Below are 16250 nucleotides of genomic sequence, written 5' to 3' on the forward strand. Positions count from 1 at the left end.
AGAGAGAATAGAGAGAAAAAGAAAGAGAAAAAAGTGGGAAGGTTAATGGTCAAGATTAAAAGTATGGTAGGAAAATAAATAGAAAAATAAAAAATGGGTAGAAGATTTTGGTCCTATGGAATTCATATATATACCATACAGTCATACAACATGTAAACCACTATCAATATTTCTCTTTTTTTTTTTTTATAGGACCATAATCAATATTTCTTTTTCTTTTTTTTTTTATAGGACCATAATCAATATTTTTTTCATAAATCTTTTAGAGTTTACAAAGTTTTACTTTTACTACAATTTTGTGGCATATAGATATATATATACATGCTCCTTCTATTGAGGTATACCTCAATTTATTTATGTTGAGGTATACCGTATTGGGGCCTACACGAAATAATTATATCAATCCGAACTGTTTGCAAGGATCATCTTCATTAATAGAACATCCTTACAAAAAATTAGTCAAATCAGAAATCATTTACCTATCTAACTTTGATAAAACAAATGGACGATTTCATCGAAAATATCTATTTCATCCATTTATTTGCTTAAAGTTAGATAGGCAAATGATTTCCGATTTGGCTAATTTTTTGCAAAGATGATCTATCAATGGAGATGTAAAAAATGAACGGTTCGGATTGATACAAAACGACTCGTGTGGGCTCCAAGAAGGTATATCTCAACATAAATAAATTGAGGTATACCTCAATAGAAAGAACCTATATATATATGTATATATATATATATATTTATGGTCCACCAGCCTCTTTACTCCAGGTCGGAGAGTGAAAGGAGGAAGAAGGGGGTCATCGGCTAATGGTGGGGCCGTACAGCGAGATGGGTGAAGGGAAAGGAGAACGGTAGGATGGTGGGAGGACTGTTTGACTTCTTGGTTTTTTTTTTTTTTTTTGTTACAATTGAAGATAAAATTGAAATATTTAGGAAGAAAAATTAGAGGAGATAAAAAAAGGAAAATTAGAGGGTACACTTAGAGAGCTCGAAGTGGTCTGGGCCGCCTGGCCAAAAAATTGGGCCACTCAGCACGCAATTTATGTCTGTGCTTGATGATTTTCTCAAGCAGACCAGAAAACCCACAACCTTGCGAGAAATATATATTACATGATGATATGCGTATATCTTTGGTAAAACAATAAATGTGATGCCTAGTGTACACACATTGTTTAAGTACATACAAAATCAACCACTTCCACCAACACAATGCCTTCTCATCTTACATTAGTTGAAAGCAATGACAATGCATCCCGGATCAGATTTTCCAACTTGCCTCTCAAGATGGAAACAGTATTGTTCAATGTTTCCGGTGATCGTGTCTCATCAAGAGTCTGCAGTACATTGAGCTGCACCTCCAAAAACCTACCAAGACTTGCCTCTGCAATATTGACAAGACTAAGTGATGCATTTGTGTGCATAAATTTTGTAACAATGAGTCCTGCTAGAAGTTGCTGATCTGCCTTCACAAGCTCTGAAATAAAACAGGGGAAGAGTACTCTTCTGAAAAGGAACAAGCATCTCTCATTGTCTTCACATGCACCCTTTCCTTTCTGCACAAGCCTCTCATTTTGTAACTGAGCCGCTTGACACTTGTGGGATAAGTTCCCAACCAAATAGCAGACATAAGAGAAAGTGTTACCAAAGGAAGAACAGGAGATAATAGTGGATATAATCCCAGAGAACAATACAAGCATTAATAACTCATGGTCCCCACCAACCGTGTCAGAGATGCCTCCTTGCTTCAACCTGTCCTCAACAGCAGCCAAACACTGCAACTGTAGTGCTTCAAAAGGCAGTAGTAGCACCAACTTTAAAGCCATGAAACAATCTATTTCCAGAACAATCTGGCTCAAGCTCCTCGCACCATCTTCATCAAGCAATGTCCCATGAGATTTCAGCAAGGACTGGTCAATCAGTCTTAAAACATCTTTTAACTGGGAGAGCATTACGAGTTTCTTGAAAATCTCCAACCAGCATACATGCAAAGGGTGAATGGAAAAGGAACTCTCCTTTTCTTTCTTAGGATGTTCTACTTCCTGGAAACTCTCCCATCCTTCGTCCCAGCTATCATCATTCCAGTCATTCCCAGTATCAGAAGCTTCTACAGGGGCTTCCTTATCCTCTCTCACCAAGAAAAACCCTTCCCACTCTCTCAACATGGCTATCAAAGAATCAACATGGGAACTATTTTGAGCAACATCACACAACTTTAGGAAGCATGAAGCAGCTGTCTCCAGATTCAAGAGATCATCAGGGGTAATTTCCATGGGGGGTGAGATGGTTGACACAAGCTGAGATGATTTGAGGGCAACTAAGGTACTTGTAAATCTGTTAGATGTATCATTATGATCTGCCAACCCCTGATTGGAAGTAGTCTCACTTTTTTTACTTGTAAAGTGCACCTCATCCCATCCTTCCCATGGGATAACATTAGACTGTATTCCAGCAGAGAAACCCTTGATATTTTTGCCTGTGAGGAATTGCATAAGCTCTAAAATATAAACTCGAATGGAACTGGGTAGCTGCAGGTTATCAGAGAACTTAGCCATTCTTTCCCAGACTAAATGCCTGACCCTATCCAACTCCTCCAAATCACCTTCTAATTTACTCAAAGAGGATAAAAACTGATATAAGTTCTGGTATTCCTGGGATTCAATGACAATCACATCCTGTAAAATGTGTTCCAAAATATTTAAGTAGAGAAGAGGAAGTTCCTGGATTTCTGTGTCACCGACCAAAGTGAAACCAGTCGGACCCCCTGATACTGCTTCAGAAAATACTTCAGCCACAGCTCCAAACCCACAACCAGAAAAAATCATGGCTCTACAGAATATATAAAGTTCAGAAGCAGAATCACCAATTACACCATGATTGACAAAGCTGACAATTGTACCCCATCCCTGACTAGGCGAGACACTGTCCTCCATTACCAACCTCATGAAAACCTTAAGACAACACATTAAGCAATCAAGATTGAGCCTGAGATTTTCTCCCACATCTTCATGGGATGCAATCGCCTTCATCTCATCAATCAATCTTATCCAAAAGTTCAAGAGAATTATAAGACATTCTTGCCATGCCGAGTTATCTGGTAAGGTCCCATAAGAACCAAAAAGAGGTATGATTATTGTGAAATACTGCTTCATGATGTTCAAAGAATCTAAATGTGCCAAAAGTCCAATATACATTCTGCAATATTCATAGCTCTGCTCAAGTTGACATACTAAGCATTGAAGGTTTTCAGTGCTTTTGACGATTGAATTAGTTCCAGCTTTAGTCTCCAAAGTGGTCAACAAACTCAAAACATAATGTTTGTAGACATCCTGCCACGTTATGAGACCCTCCGGAAATGGGTCAGAATATATACTGGTTAGAGTCTGTACCATCTTTGCCAAGGCTTCCAGGCTACCATCATAGATGTGCATGTAGACTTCACTACTTAAGCACTTAAAATTCAAACCACCTAATCCAGCAATATTTTTGAAGTTAAGGTTTGCAAGAAAGGCAACTCTTATGCACTCCTGCTCCATTAACTTGAAAAAGCGAGATAATCCAAAACCAGATAGATGCGCTTGATCAGGGTGTATTATTGGTACTTCTTTTCTGGTTTCTTCGAGTTGCAAGTAGCAGTTAGAAAGCAGACCAAACATGTAAGCAAGACGCAACTTGTTGCATCCATCAATTGCAGGGTATACAACAGACGAAATAGCTTTGATGGTTTCCACAGCATAGCCAACTATATCTCCTTTAAATTCTGAAATTTCATATGTAATATCATCATTGGTCCAAACCTCAGAAACAAGGACATTACTTAGATACCGTAGAAAGACCTGCAAGACACAGTAAAACACTATCACCTAATGGGAAAAAAGTTGTCTTCTATATTAGAAGCCTTCACAGATATATATATATATATGCCCACAAATGCTGCCTACCTTTGCACGAATCATGCCACAGCCATCAGCTAGTTTTAAAACGTCCTTCAAAATGTGCTTTTTCTCCAACTTTACTGAATCAATCAGGGGAAGAACAACACTCCCAATGTAATTAATGTCCCGAGACAAAAAACGTGCTGTGTCAACGCCAGGCATTATTTTCTCTAATGCTCTACAGTGATCTGCAACACGCTTTTGTTCTTCTAATTTCAGTTTCCATTCTCTCCAAAAGGTAGACTGTACCTTGTCAAATTTGTCTATTTCATCTGACAGCAACAAAATAACATATAAAACAAAGGAGTAACACCATATCACGGAAACAATATCGACAAAAAGGGTGAAAGACATGATAAAACAAAAAGCATTTTCAGCATCTTTAGGAATTACAGGGAATTTTATATGATAGCATATCAAACTGATTTAAGAATAGAAAATCACCAGTACTAGGTGATACGTGCTTTTCTTTAAACTTCCTCAATAGCAGCTCCCTCCTTTGCATAGGATCTTCACACTCAATTGCTGAACTATACAACAAGCTATATGTCATCCCCACATTCATGATGCTAGAGATTTCTTGGTAATCATTCCTTGTTCTAAGCTGCTCCTCTATCACTTCAACCCCATTAAAGGCATCTACCAGATTCAAGAGAAAGGAGCAACCGACTATGTATTCTTGTTCAGTAACAGGTGGTTCAATAATAGATTTTGCCAGAGAGGCAACCACATCGTCTGTGGGAGCAAAACCGTTTCTTGCCAACCAAGACAGAATGGTCACCAAAGCCTGTGTTCTTACACTCACATATTGCTTTCCAGGAATCAAATTACCAGTTGACTTCTTACTGTGTTCTGTTTTCCTACTCAGTTCAAGCAACCATGGAAGTTGTAGGGCAGCAAAAGACAAAATTTTTCCATTTTCTCTCAGAACAGATTCCCAGGTGGTTCCATTCTCAACAGGCAAGTTTTTAGCAACAAGAGAAAGTGAATTCCTTATGTTACTAAAATGAACTTCTTGATCATCACAGCTAGCTCCCTCAACCATTTCCAAGCAACCTTTTAGGTTGATTATATCTTGAATATTGTGGACTGAATCTGTAATAACCGAGGAGCCTTGAATTGAGAAATCTGGACATTTTGTCCCTGTCGACATCATTAATGTCTCACATTGACCTTGCAAATCAAGATCTTTCCATGCATGGAGCAACTCGCTAACAGATTCCTCATCACAATTGCTCAAAGCAAAACCCAGTAGCTGCTTTCGAGAATTTATATCCATGTTTTCAAGGGCAGGACCCCTTGCTATTGCTGCACATAAGTCCCAAATGTGACCATGTCCTTTCTTAGCCAAAACAAGACAGAGATCAAGTGCCAATTGCAGATCACCAGCCACTGCAGCTTCTCTGGCAATAGCTTCCTGAACAGAAGATATGTTGTCCGGAGAGCTCAATCCAAGAAGTTTGGCAATCTCAATGAGTTCGTCAACATGTATATACGCACCAGTTTGACTTGTGATTGCCATTTTGATGATCTCCATTGGATCTTTTATTTGCCTGAATTGCATGGGTAAGAGAGTCACTCCAAGACTGGGAAGTCTAACTGTAATTGTATCAATAATATCAGACTCTACTTTCACATTTCCGCTGCTTGGAAATAAATTGAGGCATTCCTTAGCCTTCCAGATCTGGAAAAAGTTGCAATAATCAATGAGTACAGATAGTAAGTATTAATGCACTGATCAGGATATTAGATGTACCATTTCATGCTTGAATATCATAAATCATCAGAAAACATAACCACCATCATACTTACTTCTGGACAAGCAAGACTTGAAGCTGAGAAAAAATACTCCCTTGCAGCTTGAATGACAAGATTTTCAGCCTTCTCTGATGCCAAAGCAACTGAACTTGTACCCTTTAAATAATTCCTGGCAAGAGAAAACCTCCCAGCTTTCAGCAGTCCTCTGCAAAATTCCATCAACATATACTCCAGGTCCAGAAAAGGAAATGCTTTCTCCCTAATGCATTGCATATCACGCCACATGCTTGCCCAATCAGTATCTGAACGGCCAGGCTGTCGACGTATAAATTTTGAAAGTATAAGGCGAAGGATTTGCTTTACACCTTTTCCATCTGCATGAGACTCTAGGAAAAAGTTCAGTGACTTAGGTACCTGAATAAAAACAAGTCAAAATTAGTTAAATGCAAAAACATAAACAATGGAATATAGAAGTTTGGTCTGAGTCATATTCTCAGAACAATTAGATAGTTCATGCCACAAAATATAAAATACCAAAATTTTGGGATCTGTTCTCTAATAGTATTATGATAGGATATATTCTTATTGTCAAACAAACCATCTAATGTCTGGTCATGCCTGTGCATTTATTGTTTTGGTTGGAGGAGGGGGCTTATAATACCAAATTGGAAAAGCTTCCCAATCAATGAATACAGACCTGATAAAATGCCAGGAGTCTCCCAACTTCAATATGGCCTTCTGCCAGTTTCAATCTTCTCTCAAGATCCTCAACAAATATTTCACTACCTGTTCAGTAAGAAAGATAATGGGTAATTCTTACAAAAAAAAAAACTATATGTGCAAGCTACCTAGCAGCAATACCAATAAGCAAGAAATCCTTTACAGATTGTATTAATGATTCCACAGATTGTATTAATGATTCCACAGTGTAAAAGCATTTCACAGATAAACATAGTAAAAATATGTTTTCATGACTTGTTCCAAATCAAATTGCCATCCAAACCCTCAAGGGGCATAAAGATTGATCACCCCCTTAATAAAAGAGACAGATCAATAGAATCTCATTGACCAAGACGCAAACCAGGCTTCTAAGAAGCAATTACCTTGCATTTGTGGAAGCTTTGACAATATGGCTGCCATAGTACTCCACCTATCTGTAGATGTGCACAAATAGATGCACTGCAGAGCACAATCTATAGCTTCAACCTCGTCCTTGAATAGGTTGTTACTTTGGAAATCTCTGCACCCTTCCTCTATTACCAGCAAGCAAATGTCCAATTTGTTCTCAGAAGCAGTTTCCTTCAGCCATCTAACCAGAAATGACTCCTTGTTATGATCTGCCATAAGATGATTATCTGTCACCTGATCTTGAGAAACTGAGGTTGTATAATGAAACCTATCTCGCATAAATGGAACTGCCATATTATGTAATCTTGCAACTATATTTTCTTCTTTAACTCCTGTAAGAATCATTCTAAATTTATCATAGTCAGATAACTGTTCCCACATGACAAGACTAAAACTGGAATTTATTTCACCACCACTGTCATCAGAATAAATAAGTTGGTGCAGGTACGAGGCATCCTCATGGAAACGCTGCAACTCATGTACACCTTTGCGATTAGCAAACTCAAGCAAGCAAAGGCAATTATCTAGCTGCCCACTAAGACTATCAATATCCCTAGCTCTCTTCTTGTACCATATTGAAAGTTCATTAGTTGATGGCCAAACAGATCCTAGGCACTGCTTGACTATGGGTTCGGTCTGGATATGGATATCAGTCTCATGATCCTTTGGTGACCTGTTAATAAAACTTATCATTTTCTCACATTCAACCCAATCTTCTTCCCTCACTGCTATACTTGTAGGGGGAGACCTCCCAGGAAGAAGCTGCCCGTATGTTTGTACAGGAACTGTTTCAGGGATAGCAGCTAAAACCTCCAAAATGAAAGAAGCAAGTGAATAAGGATGGCGCTTGAACAGGAGATTTAAAGCCCCAATTTTCCCACTTTCAGCAAGTGTTACTGCAGCTTCATTTATAGGCATAACTCGAAATTTGCCATATTCCTGCACAGAAAACCTGCACAAAACTAAGTCATTCAACTGTGGGTTAGTAGAAACCATCACAGGTGTGGCAAAAAATCAAAACTCAGAACAACTCATCACTAATTTCATAGCAGGGAAAGTAAAAACACATGCATTCAAAAACATATTACAATAATACCTAATAACAGAGAGAGAAAGATAGGGAGGGAGGGAGGGAGAGAGATATCTATTCATCTAACCAATATCAATGAAAAAAATAATCATAAAATGTGCATGTATCAACCAAAAAATGAAAAATATAATATTTTAATATGTATGCATAAACTATATATGGTCAGGTACTTTTTGTTATCAATATATTTGGTCAGATACTTCAAAGGTATAATTTTTTGCTAAAATAAAAATATAGCTTCTGAAGAGTGTGATACCTGCCCATATTTATCCCAAGATATGTCTCCAACCTGTCTCTGAATTGCAATAACTGAAGTCTAGCTATGCGGAAATCCCAAATTTGGCTATTTTCATTATTTTCCGGTTGGGAAAACCCATACTGGTTAGTTAGGTTCATCCCATATGCAAGCAAATCCCTCACCGAATCTTCGGTTGGTCCAATTTTGTCAACACATTCGGAGAGCACAAAACGTTTATCCTTAACTTTTGACAAAATTGTACTTATTTCGTTTGTTCCTTGACTAGAATGTAACCACTGAGATTTTGTAACTTCATCTTTATCCAACCCATGACAATCAGCAAAATCCAAGGCAGCCTGATATTTTTTATTTCTAATTAAAATATTATACATTTCCGAGATGGATCTCTCAGAGAATGATACAAGGCTCCAGTTCAACATAGAAATGTCAAATTGGTCGAAGCTGTTGACAGTAACCCACTCCGCACTAGGTGAATCTTTTATTTCGTTAGAGTTAGATCTCTCTTCAGATGACACAGTCTCCAAAAGAAAGAGGTTTCCTTGAAACAGATTTATTCTTTCTAAAACAGGCTTAGAATATACAGTTCCATTTTCTTGAACTTTTAAGCCACTAAGGATGTCAAGCATGGTAACAAAGCCACTCCTTTCTGCAAAAGTAAGGATGTGGTCAGACCACCAAGTAAAATCCACAATATCACTTAAATGTTCCCCCTCTCCACTTGAAAAATTATTGGTCACTTGTGACTTGTATCTCTCTCTGCACGTAAAATTTGAAAGTGAAAAGCATTCTTTATCCATCTTAAATATGTGCAAGCATCCTGTCACATCTAAAGTAGCAACAAATGTGGCTTGTGGTGAGATTAGCACCTTTGGATATGCTAGCTGACTTCTATGATCTTTTGGTTTGGAATAAAAACCCTCAAACTGAATAGTAAACAACTGCTCCATATCAATGGTCCTACTTCTACGCCATAGAGACAGATAACAAGATCCTGGAAGAAATTACAAAATTAATCAATAAGTTAAGTAATATACTTAATCTAGCTCATATATTAAATTTCATTTTGAAATTTTCTAGAAGGTAAGTGAAAATCATATCCTAATCTCAAATCTTTTTAGTAAAAAATATGAAGACTTAGATAGAAACAAACAAATAAAATTTTCTGTAACCATCATAATCACCACACCATAAACAACTATATGCAAATATCCACACAATCTGATGACTTTCAATCAACAAAAACATCTACGGTTATCCAGAAATTCTTCCAAAAAAACCCCCACCATTTAAAAGAACACAATGAACAAAAGTCACTTGATCAGATTCATGTAAAACTCATTGGGGAGATTCATGTAAAAGTTGAACATAAGCATGCAAGAAATGATATCAAGAACACAAAGGCCTGTATAAATGAATATGTTCACGCATAGACCATGGGAGAAGCTAAATGGAAAGTAGAAGTAGAAAACATACCTGAGTTTCCACCTGAGGTTAGTGAGACAACAGCAAGCAAAGAAAGCTCTGAACAGTAGTCAACACAGAAAACATTGTGAGGGAGCTGTCCCTTTACAGTTAATCCATTTTGTGAGGTGCGTGATGAATATATAGAGGAACTTGGATCCTGACTGATCTCAATTTGCTGAAGGGAACCGTCAGATGTAACAACAATAAAGCTACACCTGGAAACATTTAATTAACTTCAACAAGTGACAAATTTGTGCCAACCTTTGATTTACTTAAACAATGAAACTAGGACCTCAAACCACAAAATCAGGATAAGATTAACAAAAAAATGCTCTTCATCAAATGTTTCTTTTCATGTGTAATTCATGCACAGGCTGTGAACAGAAAAAAAGAACACTTACAAACAAGGTTTCTGTGCAACAGAATCATCCTGCACAATCAGGCTTATTACTGGTGAAGATAACTTTAAATGCCTCCTCGTAATCCTCACTACCTCTTCACCATTTGCTTTGATAAAATATAGCGTATCAGTATCATCAGAAACTCCAAGAATATCATGACTTTCTGACCAAGTTCCTGTTGTAAATGAAGCAGGGCTACCACCTGATGCATAAAGACCATAAATTGGAAACAATTTTAATGAAAAAACAAAATGTGTATAACCTACAAATCTGGATGTGCAAAAATTTTCTAATTTTTAAAGCATACATATCTCATGTTGGTAACAACGAAACATCACTAGGAATCAACAGACTGTCTGTACCCACGAAATTGTGTCAACCTGAAATCTCACTGGCTTGTATGATGCTGGTAATCTTACAAGGTCCCCTTGTCACACTCATCCTACAAGGTCCTACAAGACTTATTTATTTAATTAAATACACAGACTACTACACTTAAGTTGTCATTGCTAATTCACAAATCTCAATGTGTGTACAAATAAATTGTTTCTGTTTCCACATCCCCTCGATAAGCCTCTGTAGCTATATATTCAGCAAATACAACATGATTGTTTATTAAGGAAAACCCAATGTTACATATCACTACTAACTTGGCATTAATGATTGAACTATTACTAACAGATGATTCCATCAATGAAATCAGCAAGTACATCTTACTTGTAAAAGTGCCACATGGTTCTGAGTAGTCATCCTCTTTGTGCAAAATTGTTATGTGATTTCCAGCAGCCACAGCCACACGCTCACCTCTTGGAGAGATAAACAAGGATGTCAGTTTTCTCAATTTTCTTGGTTGTTTGTATTCGTTCCATTTCTCTCTGAGTTGGCTCACACCTTCATAGATCAAAGCAAAAGAGAGGTCAAACAATTACGAATCTGCCACTCGTTGACACCATAATTCATCAAAAACAAAAAACAAAAACAATTATAATCTCCTATGAGTAAGAAGTGAATCAATACAAGAAATAAAGGGAAGTGCGATGTACCTCGAAACAGAAGGTTCCCTTTACTACCGTTATTTGCCTGAACTCCGCGAGTGAATAGAACCATACCAAAAAAAAAAAAAAAACAATCAAGGAATTTATTAATTGAGTGATCAAGCAACATGGCGTTGATTAGCTTGAAATTGAAGAAATTCAAAGAATTAAGAACCTGTTGAGGAGGGTAATTGGGAGTATAAGGCCTCGTAATGTGACGTCGGGTCTCGTTAAACACTGTGTGTATAGTTTCAGCCATGGCCAAACTTTTGTTGTCTTTTCCACCCTCCAAGATCTCAAACCCTAGACCTCAAAAAACCGTACCCACATTTGATTTTCTACTTTCTAGAGAGCGAGATTACTTCAGAAGCCGGAGACCGGACCGCCATTTTTTTGTTGTTCTATTATTCTAATTTCTATTCTCTTCTTTTCTTTTCTTTTCTACTTTTTTTTTTTTTTTTTTTTTTTTTTTTTATGAAACCGCACCAGACTCAATATGTCAGGTCTGGGCTATAATCAACATTGGGCTTTATATACTGATCCAAAAGGCCGGAATATTACCGACATAGACTTTGGGTCCGTGAACTCGTCTGAACCTGGATATTGACCCCAATTATATGGGCCGTTTACTCATTTTCAACCGCATAAGCCCATCCCTATAAATTGAATTATTTTAATCGGAAAAGTTGGAATTTAAACTTGAGACTTTTACTTTTCCAAAAATAGAAATTTAAAACTTGGAACAATATTCCAGTGACATGCGATGAATGATGGAAGGACAATGACGACAAACCATTTAACAGGTAATATTCTTGCTACACTGGACTACTTGGCTGCATTAATTGCGTACATAATTTTCAGAACATAAGGCAAATTATTCTGCTGCGATCAAAAGTTTGTTGCAAGTCACCTCTTTCATCTTTCACAAAAACAAGTCAACTAGAAGCTCATGTCAAAAGAACTAGTTCATGCATGCAATGCCAGATTCTCTATTTAGAGCAAATGCACACAGCCAACTAGCATATTCTTCAACCCTGTTTCAAATGGGTTAATTATTGGTGGAATATATTTAATAATCTGTGGATGAAAACTCTCTATACATGCATGCATTCTCTAATTGTGACACCAAGTGGCAATGTGACAAAATAAAACTTCAGTTTGGCCGGGAGAGAAATAAAAAGATGTGATATATATACACACATGATCGAGATATGGATCCTCGAGCTTTATGATAATATCTTCCATTATGTAGCCAAAAATAATAGAAATAGAAAAAAAATATATTGAAAATGGGTTTCATGTGCATGTAAATGTACAAGTCATTTAAAGCGTTTAAGACTTTAAGCTAAGCCCCAACAGATATTCATATGGTAAAAAAAAAAGTTAAAATTAAGTTAAGACATGATAAAGGAAAATGTTAATGTCATCTTTTATATATTTATTTTTTAAAATTTAAAATGAATATATTATATAGACGAAAATTCTGACTATATTTTAAAATATAAAGAAAAACCAAACAGAGAATCCAATTCCTTAAAACAAACCCCAAAACTTCTGAACTAATGGACCACATGCAAGTTCTGCAGCCCGTACCCTCATATGAAAATGATCACTCCTTTTATGTTACTTTGATACTTAAGGACCACTCCTTTGGAGCAAATATATTCTGTATTCTAAATTAAAATTACTTTAGAAAAGCACACCAACACCATGCACCACTTACCTCGCTTCTTGTTTGTCATTAATTTTTGGTAATCGAGAGTGTCTTGGGTCAACTTTCAAGCACCAGATTAATTTCTTAGGCTGGTTAAAGACAGACAATCCACACCGGGCCTAAAGAATTCACAAGAAATTTTACCTTCCTTACTGCCTAACTCCAAGAGTCAAATTGGCATAACATATCACAAATGTGGTACTTGAATACTTGAATTAATCATTAATTTGTTGGGGACTAAAATATTTGTTAAACACATAACAAATTAATTTAGGACAATACTTTTCCAATGATGAGAATCTATATATACTAATCTACAATGGAATTGAATTCCAGCATTATTGACAATGGCATTTTGTTAATTAGAACCCTACGTTCAAACAGTGACCCGGCGGCTGCTGGTTCAAGTTAATTCAACTATCTTTGTAAGAAAAAAGGATACCAATAGCCCAATAGGCAATAACAAAACACGTACCCAATTTCTACAATTATACTAATGTTTAAAAATGATTCTCTTTTGACCAAGGGATTTGCGCATTAAATTATTAATTCATGATTTTGACTTTTCTTGAAAGAAAAAAACAAGACCTCCAAAATTTCCTCTCATATGGAAAAGAAGATTCCGATATTTATCTTTTAGGTTTTAGACCTCATGGCTCAGATTTCACCTAAATTTTGATATGGAAGAAAGATGATACAGTACGTTGTAACATTCTTCACTTATTGGCCAACAAAAAACACACACACACACACATATTCTCTTCACTTACATTGCAACACATAAAGATAGCGTCTAGCAAAGCCTAAGCAAATTACATATGCGGATGACAATATTATGAAATGTGATTTGTTTTAATAAATCTATTAAATAATTATAATGTAATTATCAGTCCATCAAGATTATAATTAGTAATCATTATTGGAGGGCTTGACATAAGAATGATTTTCTATATACATTGAACTGCAATTCCCCTAGCAATAATCTGAAATACATATATGTATATGGTTGCACAGAGTATGTAAGTAGTGATCTAAAAATGATAGAGGTATTATTATTTTTTATACCACATCTCTAATAAACACTGGATCCATCTATACAAGTGATCGAGTCACATTGTATTAAAGAGAAATAGTATACGTGTTCGTGTTACAAAAAATATAGTACCTTGCTTTAACATTGTTCTTAGATGTCACGTACCATGATGATTTGCAATTGAACGACAATGGTGACATAGTGTACATGGTACTCGTTGTAATTGAACAAGCACATGTCTGCATGAGGGAGCAGCTATATAAGACGTCTGCTATATTCAAGGAGAAATATAGAATAACTTCTAACTTTTGTCCAAGTCTCGAAGGATGAAGGTGAATTAGTCATGAGAGAAACCTATCTTCCAATCCCCACAAATATCAACCTCTTAATTAATGACTAATTCATCTTCTTCCTTCTACTTGAAAAATATATCTTGAATCTAATGAGATAACTTATTCAATCTAATCTTGAGCACCAAATGAGACCTACTAGTTAGAAATAGAATTAGACCTAGCTTGCTCCATTATTTTAATTAATTATGCATGTGATGTTTTCTTTTAAATTTGATAGTCATGAGGTTGAAAGGGGATAGGTAGTGGGATTGATTCTTAAATCTTGAAATCTTGATCGATCATAAATTCATAATCATACATAAAAATGTTCCTTCCTTATCCTTAATTAAATAATTTGATCGACCTAATTCGTTAGTCCTAGCTTCCCTATATAAAGGGTGGAATTAAGCTCCTAGTCTACTAAACATGCGCAGAGCTCAATAAACTTGTCTGTCTCTATTCTGTGTGCGGGCATTGGATCTGTTTCTGCACAAGTAGACAGGGTGTGATATTGGTCTGGCTCATCTGAATTCATGAGTAATATATCCATCACCTACTACTCCATCTGAGATCGACGAGCCGAACCAATATCACTCTTGTATGCTTCTTTGCATAGCTATCTTTCTTTTCAAGGCTTTTTAATCTCCGGCCATCCACGATCGATCTCTTCAAATAAGCAAGGCTCGCTCAGGGCCTAGTAGTAAATTAAGTACGTACTCTCTAGTCTCTAGCTATTGATCTTTCGTTAATTTAATCTAGCTTATATCATGTGTTTTTATTATGCATGGATGCAGTTGTCTGGTTTTATGGAAATTAAGTATTGCAGATGATCGATCATCCATATATGAACCCTCGTTATATATTATATCATTAAAATCAATATATATTTATTCATCTGTTATTTAATTATAGATTCGTTAATTTTTCCAGTTAATGTACGTGCTGGCTGTTTACATAATGACTGATTTCCAGTGAATGATCTGATTATATTACTCATGATCGAGGCTAATTAATTAAACGACCATTTGCATTAGGTATTTCAAGCCTTGATAGGGGAGTAATTTAAATATATTAAACCATATGTATATCTGTATATTCATCCCAGTAGATGGCTCCTGGCACCAACTTATATATAGATACATGCATGTTTATTTCATTTTTATAATTAGCTAGCTCTGCATTTTCTCTAAGAAATTAAGTTTAATAATTAGTTATTAAATGCCTAAGTATAAATATTGGTATGCGCAAGCTCTTGAGTTTTGAAGTTGTTTATGATCGATCAAGAGAAAAGTCTATAGCGTACTGGGGATCGATCGAGTCAGTGAAACTGACACCCCTTTAAACTTATGCATTTAACAAAGTCAAAATTCACTTTCATTTTCATGCAATCACATCCTCTGTTTTTCTTAAATTCGATCTTCTAATTTATTTTTTTCCCGTCCTCTGATTGAGAGCTGATCTCTAACAATTGTATGTTCCTGTAACAATCACATGGTGTACGTTTTGAATAATCAATTCCTTAGAATTTCTAGATGTCTTTTGATATATGTTTGGTCCTGCGTAATTCTACATCTTTGCTTACGAGTGAAAACCACCATTCCACTTGTCAGCGCTGCAAGCTTTCTCATGAGTCAAACTAGTGTTTGGTAGACGGCATGGCCTAATAATAATTAGGGTCTCTAATTAATCCTAATTATTAAAGACATCCTAATTAATTAAGTTCCACAACAATCAGAGAGATAAACAAACAGAAAAAACCCAAAGACGACATTAGACACCAAGCAAGTAAAGTCTAGAGCCTACTCCCAAGATCACTCTACAGAGCAATAATATATATCAGCAGCCCTGTATATATATATATATATATATATATATATATATATATAACTAGAAGCATGTTCTAATTGTAGCAAATTAAATGTGACAAAACAACTTTCATGCATAACAGGAAATTCAGGGAAAGAAGCTGTCTGCAATTGAAACAATTGGAATTGAATTCACTTAAAAATTTAATGTATATGTCTTAATTTTGAATCAATAAATTAACACTTCTGAGTTCTGACTACAAAGGATATAATTAATTATCTGTTTGTTTCCAT

At 36.0% G+C, this 16250-nt stretch overlaps 1 protein-coding gene across 2 annotated transcripts; it reads right to left on the reverse strand.

Annotated features, from left to right (window-relative positions):
• Nucleotides 1–934: 934 nt before the first annotated feature.
• LOC147289193 (neuroblastoma-amplified sequence protein) lies at nucleotides 935–11468 on the reverse strand. Of its 2 annotated transcripts, XM_086236326.1 has the most exons (12): nucleotides 11248–11468; nucleotides 11082–11118; nucleotides 10756–10929; nucleotides 10039–10240; nucleotides 9647–9852; nucleotides 8171–9164; nucleotides 6800–7776; nucleotides 6394–6482; nucleotides 5751–6110; nucleotides 4383–5622; nucleotides 3945–4210; nucleotides 935–3839 (listed from the first exon to the last, which is right to left on the reverse strand). In XM_086236326.1, the coding sequence occupies exons 1-12, from the start codon at nucleotides 11329–11331 to the stop codon at nucleotides 1224–1226; spliced, it is 7245 nt and encodes a 2414-aa protein (XP_086092452.1). In that variant the 5' UTR covers nucleotides 11332–11468; the 3' UTR covers nucleotides 935–1223. The 2 variants fall into 2 exon arrangements, with proteins under 2 accessions (XP_086092452.1, XP_086092453.1); XM_086236327.1 differs by lacking the exons at nucleotides 9647–9852; nucleotides 10039–10240; nucleotides 10756–10929; nucleotides 11082–11118; nucleotides 11248–11468 and having other exon boundaries at nucleotides 8171–8819; nucleotides 9040–9120.
• Between the last annotated feature and the right edge of the window lie 4782 nt (nucleotides 11469–16250).

Source organism: Dryas octopetala, chromosome 3 (assembly GCF_963921425.1).
Source record: "Dryas octopetala chromosome 3, drDryOcto1.1, whole genome shotgun sequence".
In the NCBI taxonomy this organism is placed as follows: domain Eukaryota; kingdom Viridiplantae; phylum Streptophyta; class Magnoliopsida; order Rosales; family Rosaceae; genus Dryas; species Dryas octopetala.